At 45.9% G+C, this 14,061-nt stretch overlaps 5 protein-coding genes across 5 annotated transcripts; 4 read left to right on the plus strand and 1 right to left on the minus strand.

The window, feature by feature from the left end:
- Positions 1-554: 554 nt before the first annotated feature.
- Positions 555-2,141, minus strand: F4812DRAFT_450419 (membrane dipeptidase-domain-containing protein; the record flags this gene model as incomplete). Its single annotated transcript, XM_047936086.1, has 4 exons — positions 555-1,544; positions 1,611-1,722; positions 1,864-2,055; positions 2,101-2,141. 4 exons carry the CDS (start codon positions 2,139-2,141, stop codon positions 555-557), a joined length of 1,335 nt encoding a protein of 444 aa, XP_047791388.1.
- A 2,483-nt stretch (positions 2,142-4,624) lies between these two features.
- F4812DRAFT_457619 (uncharacterized protein) lies at positions 4,625-6,669 on the plus strand (the record flags this gene model as incomplete). The annotated part of the gene is made up of 6 exons (XM_047937206.1): positions 4,625-4,768; positions 4,855-5,101; positions 5,160-5,736; positions 5,792-6,053; positions 6,102-6,400; positions 6,468-6,669. The coding sequence occupies 6 exons, from the start codon at positions 4,625-4,627 to the stop codon at positions 6,667-6,669; spliced, it is 1,731 nt and encodes a 576-aa protein (XP_047791389.1).
- Positions 6,670-7,748: 1,079 nt separating this feature from the next.
- On the plus strand, positions 7,749-9,367 carry F4812DRAFT_421972 (Cloroperoxidase). The gene is made up of 5 exons (XM_047933606.1): positions 7,749-8,168; positions 8,221-8,413; positions 8,508-8,555; positions 8,626-8,897; positions 8,982-9,367. The coding sequence occupies exons 1-5, from the start codon at positions 8,069-8,071 to the stop codon at positions 9,149-9,151; spliced, it is 783 nt and encodes a 260-aa protein (XP_047791390.1). The 5' UTR covers positions 7,749-8,068; the 3' UTR covers positions 9,152-9,367.
- Positions 9,368-9,580: 213 nt separating this feature from the next.
- Positions 9,581-11,206, plus strand: F4812DRAFT_470204 (phosphoglycerate mutase-like protein; the record flags this gene model as incomplete). Its single annotated transcript, XM_047938949.1, has 2 exons — positions 9,581-9,602; positions 9,678-11,206. The coding sequence occupies 2 exons, from the start codon at positions 9,581-9,583 to the stop codon at positions 11,018-11,020; spliced, it is 1,365 nt and encodes a 454-aa protein (XP_047791391.1). The 3' UTR covers positions 11,021-11,206.
- A 985-nt stretch (positions 11,207-12,191) lies between these two features.
- F4812DRAFT_318646 (uncharacterized protein) lies at positions 12,192-13,531 on the plus strand. Its single transcript, XM_047931412.1, has 3 exons — positions 12,192-12,889; positions 12,945-13,130; positions 13,189-13,531. Exons 1-3 carry the CDS (start codon positions 12,682-12,684, stop codon positions 13,416-13,418), a joined length of 624 nt encoding a protein of 207 aa, XP_047791392.1. The 5' UTR covers positions 12,192-12,681; the 3' UTR covers positions 13,419-13,531.
- Positions 13,532-14,061: the final 530 nt, after the last annotated feature.

Genomic DNA, 14,061 nt, shown 5'->3' on the forward strand with positions numbered 1-14,061 from the left:
GTATAGGAATCATACACGTTACCTCGTCACAACTTTCGTTCATATCTTAGAGAGGACTTGCGTAGTAAAACTCCACAATCACGACATCTCCAGTATCTTTCCATCATACCATTACTTCTCTAATACTAACTCCTTCGAACCAGGCTATGTTAGACCTCACATCTCGCTTCATTCCTACGTTGACTAGTTCCTCAAGTTCACAACGGACATGAAAGCTTACATCTGGTACATGCGAATGTAACAGGTAGTAGTAGAGTGCCGTTTTCGGCTCACGAGTTCCGAGCAGAATATCAACGTCGGTTAGTATCAAATGGGGGTATCCAGGCAGACGGGTCTGGTGCACCTGATATAGCATGCTGGGAGTCAACTCTATAACCCCAGCTTGCTACATAACGCCATCGCCCCCCACAATGGCGATTTTGAAATCGTTAACCGATTTAGGGGAAAGAAGTGACGCTTTCTACCTCGTATGCTGCGTACCTAATGTACATAGTATGCGAAATGTGATTGGAGTTTATGTATCTGCTTAATACTTAAGTAGTTCTAATGGTACTTTACACTCCTTTAACTGCTGGATTATGTCTCCCCTCCTTATCTACATTAAACATGTATGGCTCATCCGCAGCGCCGGCCTCAATGGCCTTTTGCCTACTACCCCTCAGCATCCAGGGGGAGTCCTTCATCCCCTTGTGCCATTGCCTTCCTTCGTATTCTTCTACAGGCTTCTCCCCTGTAGCTTGTATCTCGCGCGCTCTCTGCTCGATCCTCGACCAGACGCGCAGGATGTTTTCTCCCGCAAATAAGCGGACCTGCTCGTCGGTCGCACCGCGCTCCATCAGGAGCTGCACCAGGTCGGGGAACTTGGATACATCTTCCAGGCCAATAGGCACGTAGGGAGTTCCAGAAAAGTCGCTGCCCACGCCGACGCAGTCCCATCCACACACCTCCGCGATGTGGAATATGTGGTCGACGACATCGTGGATCGTCGCCTCGTCTGGGTCTTTCATCTTGAGGAAGCGGTTGACGAACACGGCCATGACGATGCCTCCGTTGCGCTTCACCGTCCGGAGAACGTCGTCGGGTACGTTCCGAAGATGCGGCGTTACGCTGTAAGCCCCTGAATGCGAAAAGATGACCGGAGCGCGGGCTATGCTTGGCACGTCTCTCATCGTCTGGTGTGAGATGTGCGAGAGGTCCACCATCATGCCCAATCGATTCATCTCCTTAATAGCCTCGTATCCCAATTTAGATAGTCCCTCATCACGCCCCCCGGCAGCAACGGTAGAAGCAGAAGTCGCGAATGAGTTATCGCAATTGTGAGTAAGGGTGATGTACCGCGCTCCAAGATTGTACATCTGTCGTATACTGGCAATACTACCTCCAACCTGGTGGCCGCCTTCGATGCCAATCATGCTCGAGATGCGGCCTGATTTGAAAGCCTTCCGAGCGCAAGCGGCAGTGTCACAGTACTGGAGGCTCTGGTGGTGCTCGTTGATAAACCTTCTGGTGACATCAATTTGCTCCAGAGTATCTCTTACAATCCACTATCAGCTTGTCTCAGTGTTTAGCTCTTCCAGGTGGTCGGCGGCAGCATGTCAAATGTCACTCACAGATGGATCTTCGAAGTGTTGCTGATTAACATCGCAATGCACATATACACTCCAGAACTGTCCCCCTACCATCCCCGTTCGCATCCTCTGAAGGTCCGTATGACCCAGGAGTCTTTTATTCAAGTCTCAACCATCATATATGCGATTGTGCAGTTCTATGCGCAATTGCCATGGTAAGTCATTATGCCCATCAATCAAGCTAGGATAGCAATCAGCGATAAGTCCCGGTAGAGCTTCGACGGTAGGTTCCTACGGTGTTGTCTTTAAAACTCGCCTCGTGCGTTCAGCGTTGTTTGTCGGATCGATGGACGATTGGCCGGGCCATATGAACGCGAAGGGACTAAGCAGGAATGCCAATCCGGCTGCGAATAAATGATATCTGAATCTAGAGAAGAATCCTGAGTTTTGTGTCTGGGAATGGACAACGAGCGACTGTACGGGAGTACTGGAATTTTATTCCTGTGAAAATGCCGGCTGTCTGTTGCTGGACAATAGCGATATGTTTTCTCTGTCAGTTTGCTGTTCCTCCATAATGATTTAGCCTTAGCTTTTCAACTTGAAGGTAAAGTTTCCCATGAAGAATATATGAGTGAAGTATGTAATATGATATTGCCTTGCGATATTGAAGTCATCCCTCCTCCCTGTAGAGGTGGAGCACGATCCATGGAGCTCGGCAAGATAGGGGTTAGTTCTGAGTCTTCCCCCACAGTCGCATCCAAAACGCCTCTCCCGTCTTTAAGTCTCCATCCCTGGATTATAGTGCGATTGCGTGCTGCTATACTCCGATGCCGTATGATAAGAACTATGCCTACTAGTGGTGCCAAGCGACCCGAGTAGTTCACGTGGAGAAATATTGGCGCAGGTAATGAGGACGTCGGTCTATAGTTACCTCTTCTGGTCAGAAGGGACCGAACCCTATAGTAAGTTTCTTAACATGATAAACTACTTCCAGCGAAATCGGCATGGAGCATATTTTTTTTAAGCGAAAGGTCTAAATGATGAACTAGAATAATTCATCATTGATTTTCCTCTATAGGATTTTTGCGTGATGCCTAATTCTTCCTGTCCGCATCAACCCATAAGCTCTTATAAAGCCATATTCAGCCACGCCGTATTCTCAACCCCTTAACCCCGCCTACAACGTGTTCAAAATAGTTAAGATTTAGGTAAGGTAGGTCGAGCGATCAACTGGTCTATCGAACTTGCTGGCGAAAACTACCTACACAGTCCTAACTAGCCCCAAAAGCCTGTGCTGTGTTGATTATATGAGATTTTCCTAGATTACATAGGTAGGTACCTAGTACTTTGCCTAGGTACAGACCGAAACCCCTGAAGCCGGGTGATTCTGTCTTCGTTCAGAATATAGGCTGGTTTAGTATCTTGGCGCTTCAAGCAAGCAAGTATCCGACGGCAATATAAAGCATGATACCTCTTACAAATATTCACCGTTTGCCAAGGCTATGAGAGCTATTGTCATTGCTATCACATCCAGCAAGGGAAAAGAGGAATGAGAAAGCTAGCTGCTGGTCACACAATACACTTTCAAGGAGACCCCCAATCGAGGTAATACTGACAAGGGCCTTACGACAAACGGAACCGGTTTCGACTACGCTATCAACATCGCGGGCAGTACCTCCTCTAACTCCTTCGATCACAATATTAACACTGTTAGGTAAACGCTAGCAAACACAAATCAGATGCCTTACCAACCTGATTGGCCATCGCAGCGGCAAGAGGTGTTAACCATCGATGGAGTTCCTGTTCAACTGTCACGTCGCAGAGCATGCAGTAGGTAAACAACTTTGTTGTTCCGCAAGGAACTCTAACTACAAGTGCTTTGAAGCCAAAGCTATATACAGAATGACTCCTTTGTTCCAAGGAGTCTCAAGTGAGACTCCTGACATCAACAGTTATGCAGCACATGGAGTCTATCCAGCTCGAGACAGAAAGTGGAGGAATATATTGTCAAGTCTATCGAGACAGCTAATATTCACTGTGGTAATGATTGCAAAGTCTTCAGACTTGAAAATATTAGAAACTCATATGATTGCGCGGTGCGGAAATACCTCTCGAATACAAACCGCTGAGCCAAAAGTAGATTGCTTAATAGCACTAGAATTGCTATTACAGTCTACCTGGTATCTAACCCATGAGTGGTACCATTCACAATACCTGGAGCCTGTAGTTCCATTGTTGAGTTAACTGATTTACTCTAGTTATTAATAGTAGAATCACATATGAAAGGTAAGTTTTGTATCGGGTAGGTAATATGAGACATGAGTGTCTGTTGGGAGGCAAATATTGTTGTTTTCTGCCTAGAACAACGAGGGCAGCGTTTGTAAATACGGTTTACTGCATCTCGCTCAGCGTGTACCATATTAACCTGGTGATGAAAACAAAATTTTATATTTGCACAGTATATTCTAATCTAGTGGACGACCAAGGCATATCAATAGCCTCCTCAATAAGCTCACATCAAAAAAACAGTTAAGTTCATTAGGGGAAAAGCACATTCTAGATAACAGCCATAGTTGAGTTGCGTTTTCTATTTGGCTGATGTCGTGTCAATTTTGGTGGCACCAAATTATTGCCCCTTTACCATTAGACTGTGCCATCTACGGCATGTGGCCATCAAGATCTATAACCACACAGCTCGTACATACGACTTTCACACTTGATGAAAATATGACCAGTCGAAAAGAGATCTACCACATAGTGTATAATTATTCTAAGATAGGTACATATGAGCCCTTGCACATATGCACCCGTGTCAAGGAGAAGTCTACCTATCGTTTATGTATCACAAGACGCGAGAACCCTATCCCAATAATATCATACATCTGAATGATGTGTCGTCAAACGCTCCATATACCTTAATAGCACACCACTAGATTTTGTAGGTACTTCTAAAATGGAAAAACATAAATATGAAAGAGTCCCAACGAACGGTAATATTGGTACAAAGCTACTTGCAAGAATTTCTGGACATAGATAATACTCGAAACATAGTGAGAATGGCCAGCTCACTGGAGAATGTTGATGCCACAGTGCAGCGTATGACGCTGGATACAAGTCTAACATGCTCACACAACCCCAATGCTCCCACACCATGCAAGAATGTTGGCTCACTAGCATGCAAAGATTGTCTCTTGGTTTCCGTAAGTCATCATCAAAAATTCAGCCATGCCTCTTACTCAGTGCAGTCAAATATAGCAGCAGTGCTGACATTCTTGTACGCGTATAGTATTGCAGCAAGAGTTGCCAGAAGGCCCACTGGCCTATTCACCGTAAGGATTGCAAATCTATGAATAACTGGGAACCCTCATGGATCAAAGAACACCGAATGCCATCCTTCCTCAGTTATAACTTCGCCAATCAGTTCCATAAAGTGCAAGAAGTTCTATGGGGGAGAGTTCCAGCGATTGACGTGGTTCAGCTGGAACAAAACGAAGGTAGAGATTATCAGAAGCCATTGGATCTACTTTTTGCGGGTATAAAGCTCCCCTTACTTTCATACAAAGTAGCACTGCTAATATTTTTACTTACCAGCCTCTGGAGATATGCGAAATGCGATACTGTCAGTTGCCAATCTTCCAGAACACTACAAAGGGCCACTCCGTATAGTGTTGGAAGACAAACAAATGCCCATAGTAGCGCGGAATCTCATATTTCTTATGACCTTTCTGGTGGAAGATAACCCAAGCCTTGCTGCTGAACATGTCCTTCACATTTGGTATTCAGCTTTGATCACGGAATCCTGTCGAAGCCTCCTGCAAGATAAACTCCGACCAATGATTCAAGATGTGTGCAACCAGATCATGCATAAGTCTAGCTCGTCTCTTCTATCGAAGACATGGTTATTCGGGAATGTTTCGGTACGATTGATACTATGTCGGGACAATTGGTTTTCTTTGCTATCATACTTGGATGTTCCAAAAGGACTCACGATAGAAGCCGCTCAATGTATCCGACGGGGAACCATGCTAGCCCCTCAGAGTGTCGATGATCGCGACAGAGCCCTAAGTCTCAAGGTCCCATGCGTAAGAATTGGCACGTTGAGATTTCGCGCCGACGGAATTCTGCTACCATTCAGCAGTAGCCGCGAAGAATTTACGATCCCAAACCCGTGAGCGCCCTATCCCAAGTAACCATTCCTGTTTATATCTAACTCCAATTCCCAGAACTTTATTCGCTTCGACGGGCCAATGGCCAATTATGGATACCTGCGATCCTACATTAGGCTGGTTGCCAAACTCATTCCTTGAACTCGACATTGGACCGACTACAAACGACATATATGGTAAACTCCACTATTACCTGAGACAGCTGTTCATGGATTTTCATCGCCGGCTGCGAGTTTTGCCGGTAAAGTTTGATCTTCTGCAAGTTGATGTCGAGTCACTACGCTTCCGTTTAGATGAGGAAAGATTCGATCGCATAGATGTAAGTGGACTCCTGGTTGATAAATATCCAGCGCTAACATTTGAATAGGCGAGCAATCTCGCGGACGTATGCTATCTCGGAATTGATGAAACCCTAAAAGCATTCAGTCCATTGATTGAGCGGAAGACTGTCAATCCGCATGCAACTCTTATTACACTGTTCTCCGAGGCCATTTTCGATATACAGGTCTTGAAACAAGTAGGCATTCTACCACTAGACAACCCTGAAGAGCAACTGGTAAAAGTCCTACGATTCAAATCCGAATTTAGACCGCCTAATGCCCTCAACGTGATCAATGTTGTTATGGCGGCGCCCCTAGTTCAGGACATGAACAAAGATTTCCAGACGTATGTATCTACCTAGCAAATCCTTTCCTAGCCACATATTTTCTGGTCGCTCACTTTGAAATGACAGATATATGGCGATAAACAAGTTTGAGCTTGTCGCTCTTCAGTATGGACTGCAGATGAAGGATACGCACACTATCATAAATCCATGGCCGATGAAGATCGATGATGAGGATGAGCCTACCGAGAAAGCTAAAGAATACTTTTCCCAGTTGCTCTCTTCAGGTCATACGGGACAGGAACGTTACGTGGAGTGGAAACGAGATTAACGTGGAGACATGGCCCTGCCCTAGGAAGATGAGTTGGATGGTAGCAGGATCGATTCGCATGTCATGATAGTTCGTCATAATCTAATATTACGCTGCAGTAGTATATGTGCTGTCACGCACCTATCTCTTTAATGTCATGCTATGTGTAAGGCTTGATAACTTTCGTTTCATTAGAGCAGGTAGATAAAGGTACCTCTTTTTTTCGTGCAAGGTAAAGGGGTAGGGACGTACTAGGTACCTGGTACTTACCTTAGGTACCTAGGGACCAGATATGTTATGCTGCATGTGGTGTCTCCTCCGGGAGATCCGGACCGGAACCGCAATGCATTAGTGGGTCCTTAAACCTCGACCGGAGCCGTAGGTGCAGCCCGGTACTTATCCCCTTTGAGCAAGCGGCGATACCTACAAGAGCATGTATAGGATATCACCGTTAGTTTCGAGATGATTATATACACATTCAAATAGGCTAGGTACCTCCTATAGATACATAATTGACAGTATGATCAAGCGTAACAATCCAGATCAAAGCTCCATCATCTAAGTTAAAATATATCATCAAAATTATAATCACCCCAAGTTCTTAATTGTTAGAATATTACTTCCCATTGTTGATGATAGCTCCGACCCTTGAGCATATATTCACCATGCGAGAATACATGCATCTTGGCATTGCAGATGTAGGCCCAAAGTCATCCGGGGCTACTCGGCTCGTCGCAAGCGTCACCGACGCCTTTATGAAATTTCACAATTCCAGGCATCCAGCGTGCCTCAAACCAATGGTAGCATACATATTGTCATAACAAGGATGAAGACTTGGGAATTCCGGATCAAATGGTTCCGTAGACCTCACTACGTCCAGTAACCCTAATTATACAGCCCAATACGTATGTCGGTGGCTGAACTAATGTAGAAAGGTGGGTAGCGCTGTGTCTTTAGGACTTTTGGGCTGTGTGATTAGGCATACTACATCACGTCTCATTTTGAGGCTTGGTTAATGCTAATAGGGCTATGTGGAGAAATGCAGATTCGTATAAACCTCTTACTTCGCACCTTTCTCGTAAATCGTCGTAAATTATCGTAAATCGTAACGCATTACAATATCTACTCTTCTATTGGCTCTCTCCTGCTGATCCTCGTAAAATGAAGAGTAGAGATAACATGTAGCTCCGGAAAGTACGGTGATAATCACCTAGATGATTGGTTTTCACACAGCTGTGGATAATGCTTCCTCTAAATTAAGGTGGATTATGTTAAGTTTTACGCTCATCTCTCTACAGATTTAGACTTAAAGGGGGGACATACCTATCAGGCGGTATATAAAGATATTTCGATGCTTCACATTTTCTTGCGTAAACTCACACCATCATCGTTCTCAGCACGTTGAAAACTCACCGCAATTATGGGACTGCTCTCACTTCCGATTATCCTTAGTGCTGTATTAGCAGCTGCTGTTGAACCTCCAAAGGGTCATCCCTGGCTTGCTCCTGGGCCAAATGACTGTATGATAAGTGATATCAACTCGAGATCGCCAATCGCTAACGTTACCGGTAGACCGTGGGCCGTGTCCGATGCTCAATACGCTAAGCAACCATAACTTCTTGCCTCACGATGGCAGGAATATCACGAAGAACAAGGTCGTTAGCGCCATGTCCTCAGCTCTCAACTTCAACGAATCCCTTGCTGCGCTGATGTTCGAAATGGCGATTGTGGCTAATCCAGAGCCCAATGCCACATTTTTCACTTTGTAAGACAGCTAAGGCTACCTCTTCACTGAAGCATTTCTGAATTTGACGCATGTTTAAACATACTCAGGTTTGCTAATACCCGCCTGTTTCTAGGGACCAACTGAACGTACACAATGTCTTGGAACATGATGGAAGTCTAAGGTAAAGCCCTTGTCCAAAATACCATACGATTGGAAAATGTTATATTGATTTATACCTACCTATCTAATAGCCGCACGGATGCTTTCTTTGGCAGCAACCACATCTTTAACGAGACGATCTTCAACGAGACGAAGGTTTACTGGACCGGCGAGATCCTCGACGCGAACATGTTAGCCAACAGCAAAATTGCTCGCCAGCTGAACTCCAAGGCCTTCAACCCCACCTATCGATTCACGTCCTCTGTCGAAAGCTTCAGCCTCGGCGAGGTTTCTGCTCCCATCGTCGCTTTTGGTGACTTGCAAGCCGTAACCGTCAACCGAACTCTTGTGGAATATTTCTTCGGTAAGTTCACCCCGCCAGGACAAGAAACTCGGGTTAGGTTAGGTTAGGTTAGGTAGACTTGAGCTAACATTATAATATCCATAGAGAACGAGCGCTTCCCTACCGAATTAGGATGGAGTACGCGTAAAGAAGTCGTTAACATAGAGGATATTCTCAGATTATCACAAGCCATCAGCGATGCTTCCAATCTTATTACGACCGACAAGGAGGTTGTTTCAACCCAGCGACGGGATCTACATGGCGGGTTGTACTAGTAATATTTACTCTGACTGAAATTTGCCCACCTAGGGTGATATCGTTGAGATATATTGGAGGGGCGATCGTGCTATAGACCAATACTATCGCGTGGAAATTGATCTTGTATACAATCAATGCTCGAAGGAGTGCCTGTCGATTTAATTCGCCTACTTTTTTACATGCTCTATTATCAATATCTCCAGCTTGAATATGACGAAATGATCAACATTTGATGTACACTTGGCGAATATTGGCTGTTTTAAGTACTTGATCTGTTCCGCGGGGAAGATAATGTAACATAATAATGCCCAACTATTATTGCCTCCAGTATGCGAAGACAGCACTGCCTAATATAAGATGACTCCCCGAGACTGGTGGGGTGTTCGGTTTATTCACTGCTTCCTTAGCACAATTTACACACAAGTCGAACCACCAGCGCTAGCAGCATGGCCATTAGAAAGCAAGAAAGTGAAATTTATAGTCGAACTTATCCTGAGATACGTTGGCAGCGTAGTCATGGTTCACGGTGGCATCTCCTTATAGGCCTGACTTTGTTCTTGGTAATCGTGTTATTATCGCTACATCTCCATGGATCCACCCCTTCAAGTCAGCTCCTGGGAGTGATATTGCCCGTATCTCGTCACCAAGATAATAGTTTCGAGACGTTTAAGCACCTGGGGCATTTATCCCCTTTCTTCGTTCCTCCTAACACACCCGCATCACTGCGTTCTGGAACGCCGCCGGGCTGCACAGTCGAAAGGGCCTTTCTAATACGTAGGCACGGTAGCCGACGTCCCCACGAGGACGAGTTTGCTATTATACAGAACCTCTCTCATTATATACACGACAACCGTGATCTATTCTCAAATCCCCTGGTCAAACTACCGGATGCTTATTCTTTTCTATCCGAAGGTTGGAATAGCACCTTCGGAACGGACAGCCTTACCGCGCCGGGTCGACAGCAGCTATTTGACCACGGCGTAGCACTAAAGCTGCAGTATCTAGATTTTGATAATGTAACCGAGGTCCTGGCGAGCGATTCGGATCGCGTCGTGGAATCGGCAAGATGGTTCATGGACGGGTACTACGGTCGCATCTCCAATTACACAGCTACGGTGAACGTGGTGCCGGAAAACGAGACGACAGTTAGTTGGATAACGCCTTATCTGGCGTGTCCGAAGTGGGATTCTAGCTACGGTGAAGCCTCACTAGCAAAGTGGCGACAAGTCTACATTCCGCCTATCACGAAAAGAATCAATAAGTTGCTCGCCGAGGCATATCCCGGAATCAATTTTACAGACACTCACACCAGCGCCATGTTGTATTCGTGTGCATACGAAACAGCAATTCGGGGTATCGGCTCGTCCCCATGGTGCGACGTATTTCTACCAAGTGAGATATCAGACAACGAGTATGAGTACGATCTGAGGATGCGGGGGTTCGCCGGGTACGGGCTTCCGGGCGACATGGCACCCGTACTTGGGAGTTTACTAGTCAGCAACGTGACGAGCTTCTTGCAGCGGGACGAAGGGCCCAAGCTCTCGCTAAGCTTCGGTCACGACAAAACCATTGCGCTAGGTCTGACGGCGCTGGGACTCGCGTCGGATGAGCTACCGCCCACTGGGCCGGTGGACCCTGATCGGGCTTGGAGAGCGGCGAAACTCATGCCGTTCGCTGCTAATATGATTTGGCAGCGGCTAGATTGTGACGGGCACGGGAGGATCCAGCTAATTCTCAACGGCGCCAATTACGGCCTGGGCCCAGTCGGCTGTGAGATTGACAACTATGGATCCTGCGCTCTCGGGGACTTCTTAAACACTACCAAGGTGCAAGCGGCACTTAACTGCACCCATGGTGACGAGAGATGGAAGGAAGCTTGCCATTGAGTAGCCTGGTAACGCGCTTAGATCGCAAAGAACAAATTGAGTTCAGGGGATCCAGGAACGGGCACACTACCACTCATCCGCAAATTGCGTATCTTGGCAAATATGCTAGTTGGATCTTCATGAAGTGAGATCTCGGCCTAAGACTTCCCTGTTTTAATGTGTTAGTCATATCCTCTTCCCAGACGAAAGCCATTAGATACGATGACTGGAATATTTTTTGGTTAATATCTCTTTCGTTTCTCTTTACTCAAAGCGAAGTTGACAGGTGTGTGTGATCCTTGATAGCGTAAATTTGTGTAGTAATATAATAGTTCAACTGTAGATCCTCGCCCATAAAACTTTTCATTAGTTGGCCTATCTTCTCCTATTTGCATGCGCATACGAAGGAATCTTAACATCGGCCATATCATGGCGCATCAGTCTTTTTTTTTTTTTTTTTTTTTTTTGTGTTCTTTTGTTTCGTACAGCGTCACTCGTGCGCATCCCTTTCAGTGGTATACTCCCGCGGTAGTTGTCGGGTTCGCCATAACGATGGCGCTCGTCTCATTCCTCAACGTGGCTTTCGCAATCATCGCAAGATCGGAATGCAACGGATGTAAGTACCTTTGCCAAATTCCCCAGCTCAAATCCGCCGGAAATCTCATAATCTCTGTGCTAGTGGGAGGTTTGATTTTGTTGTAGGCCATTTGCAAGATATTTAGGACTTCTTGTTAATAGTTTCTGCATCAAAAGGACGGAAGAAGCACGACACTGTGCAAATTGCGCGCCTCTTGTAGCGGCAACGGAAGCCCCAAGCGACTACAAGTCTATCGCCGGATAAGAACAGGAAATAATACCTCTCGATCACAAGAGGCCTTTCCAAAGTTGAATAGAGCACTTGTAAAAATGAGAATGCAATAGCGGACCAAAGCAATAGATGTCTCGGTGAGAGTGTCTTCTGATGTCCGCCCACATCGACACTCCCGATATCGTACTGAGGGCAGGGCGTTTACATGATTTTTAGAGGTACATAAGTTAAGTTAGTACCTTTAGCGACGTCGTGGTATTAGAATTGAGAAAAAAAAAAAGTCCATGAGAGGTAGAGTACCGCAGTCTACCTCTATTGTCCCAGCAGCAAGACAAAATCTAATCCGGGATTACAACACCCTGGTATGAATTGATGAATCCTATGAAGACGCTGTTGAAGAAGGTTGACAGGTGTTCGATTCATAGAAAATAAGAGACGAAGACGAGGAGAGTTCAATGATCGTCGAAGATGATGACCTTGATTAGCTCAGTTCAAGAATGATACTCCTAATAAAAATCATGTGAAAGGTATATTCGACGAAAACTGACGAATTGACCTCGTATTCAGGGCATTGTAGAGGTCGGAGAGACTGCTGCATGAATCACAATGACGACCTGTCATCCGAAAGTGACAGCGGGGAAACAAGCTTAACCTCATATCCAGACGGGGCTGTCAAACGCTATCATGGATAAAGTTAGGGTTGGCAGCGTAACGGGTCGGCAACTCAAGCGTTTACAAACTCTAAACGTGACAGGGCGCTTGAAGATAAAGCAGTGAGATATCTGCTACCTTCGAAGTGGAAGACAGCACACATTTTCCCCCCAATATTTTCAAATACTTTTGTCGTTACTAACAGGTAGAGAACGAATCCGAAATGGCGGGCAAAGTGAGTATGGCAAACACGGACGACATTCCCGATCTCATAGAGATATTTTGGGAAGCCTTTAGCGGACCAGGAGAAATCATGTTTCCTCATACGGACGGAGGACGGAAGTGGCTCCAGCGCAGTTTTAATAACTTTTTGGGCCAAAAGTCTTACTACAGGCCTGAGTCGAAGGTCGCGGTTGTCAGAAACTTGAATAGTCTGAATACCATCCCAGATCACTCTCAACGGATTAGTTACTAAGGAAAACATAGGCCGGCCAGTTGCGCTTGCAATCGCCCACATCGTCCGTCCAGGGCAGAAAATAGCTGGCAACTCGTGGAAGACGAGATGGTCGCGATGCGAGGATATACCAGGTATCACCGAAGAGAAGCTCGTAGAATTCTTCGAACCTTTGGGGAGAGCCCATTACATCGTAGTAGGAAAGGAAGGCCATGTTTGTAAGTCGCTACCGGGTTAAAAAGAAGGTCCGCATGCAGCAAAGCTGATCATTACCAGTCATTGAGCTTGTCATAACGAAGTCAACTAATCGAGGAAGAGGTTACGCATCAGCTCTTATGGGATGGGCCACAAAGCTAGCGGACGACCTCGACATTTCTTGTTATCTTGATGCAGGTATGCGAGGCATGGGCATCTGCGACCGATGCGGCTTCAAGGCGCAAGATATCGAGATGCGATACGGCGGACCGCCGCCTTGCACGCCTATGCTACGGTCTAAAAAACAGTAATGTGTTTATTGCAGGGGAGACCTAATAGGCGAATAGGCAAATAGACGTCGCGATGGTGAGATGCGAACCGAGGCAGGATATTATTCGGAACTCGTAACCGAGCATATCGCTTCTGGTGATTTGGCCTTGGGGGGAGCTGCCACCATTGACCAAGGGTTCGATGCACCCCACAAAGATCGTCAATAGGGTGGTGGCAATTTGCGAGTACGATTCTCAGCTCTGGAAATGGAAACCGAGGAATCCAAAAATCGAAGAGTTGAGGAAGAACATTTCCCATGTACCTTAGGTACTGCTTGCGATTTTATGCGACTGATTTTAAATGTGGTACGGTTCGTAGAAATCTATGTTTTTATGAAAAATGTGTTCCGAATTACCAACAGGAAAGAAAAGAACCTAGGAGGTACTTAACCTAAGGTTAAGAAACTTTGGTTCAGGGTCTATATAGTAGGCTACTTCTGTGTCACTCGGCCACAGCGGAGAATACGACCTGGGTTTATTTAAAGCGGAGCTGCGGGAGGAGACGTGCCGCTGAACCACCTAACTACCTACCTGATGTACCTACCTAGCTCCTACCTCCTATTACATTATACATTACATGATAGGTACACAGGAGGTAGGTACCTACCTTATACGAACGTGGTTC

This window comes from Daldinia caldariorum (assembly GCF_022478825.1).
Source record: "Daldinia caldariorum strain CBS 122874 unplaced genomic scaffold F4812scaffold_5, whole genome shotgun sequence".
NCBI classification, from domain to species: Eukaryota; Fungi; Ascomycota; class Sordariomycetes; order Xylariales; family Hypoxylaceae; genus Daldinia; species Daldinia caldariorum.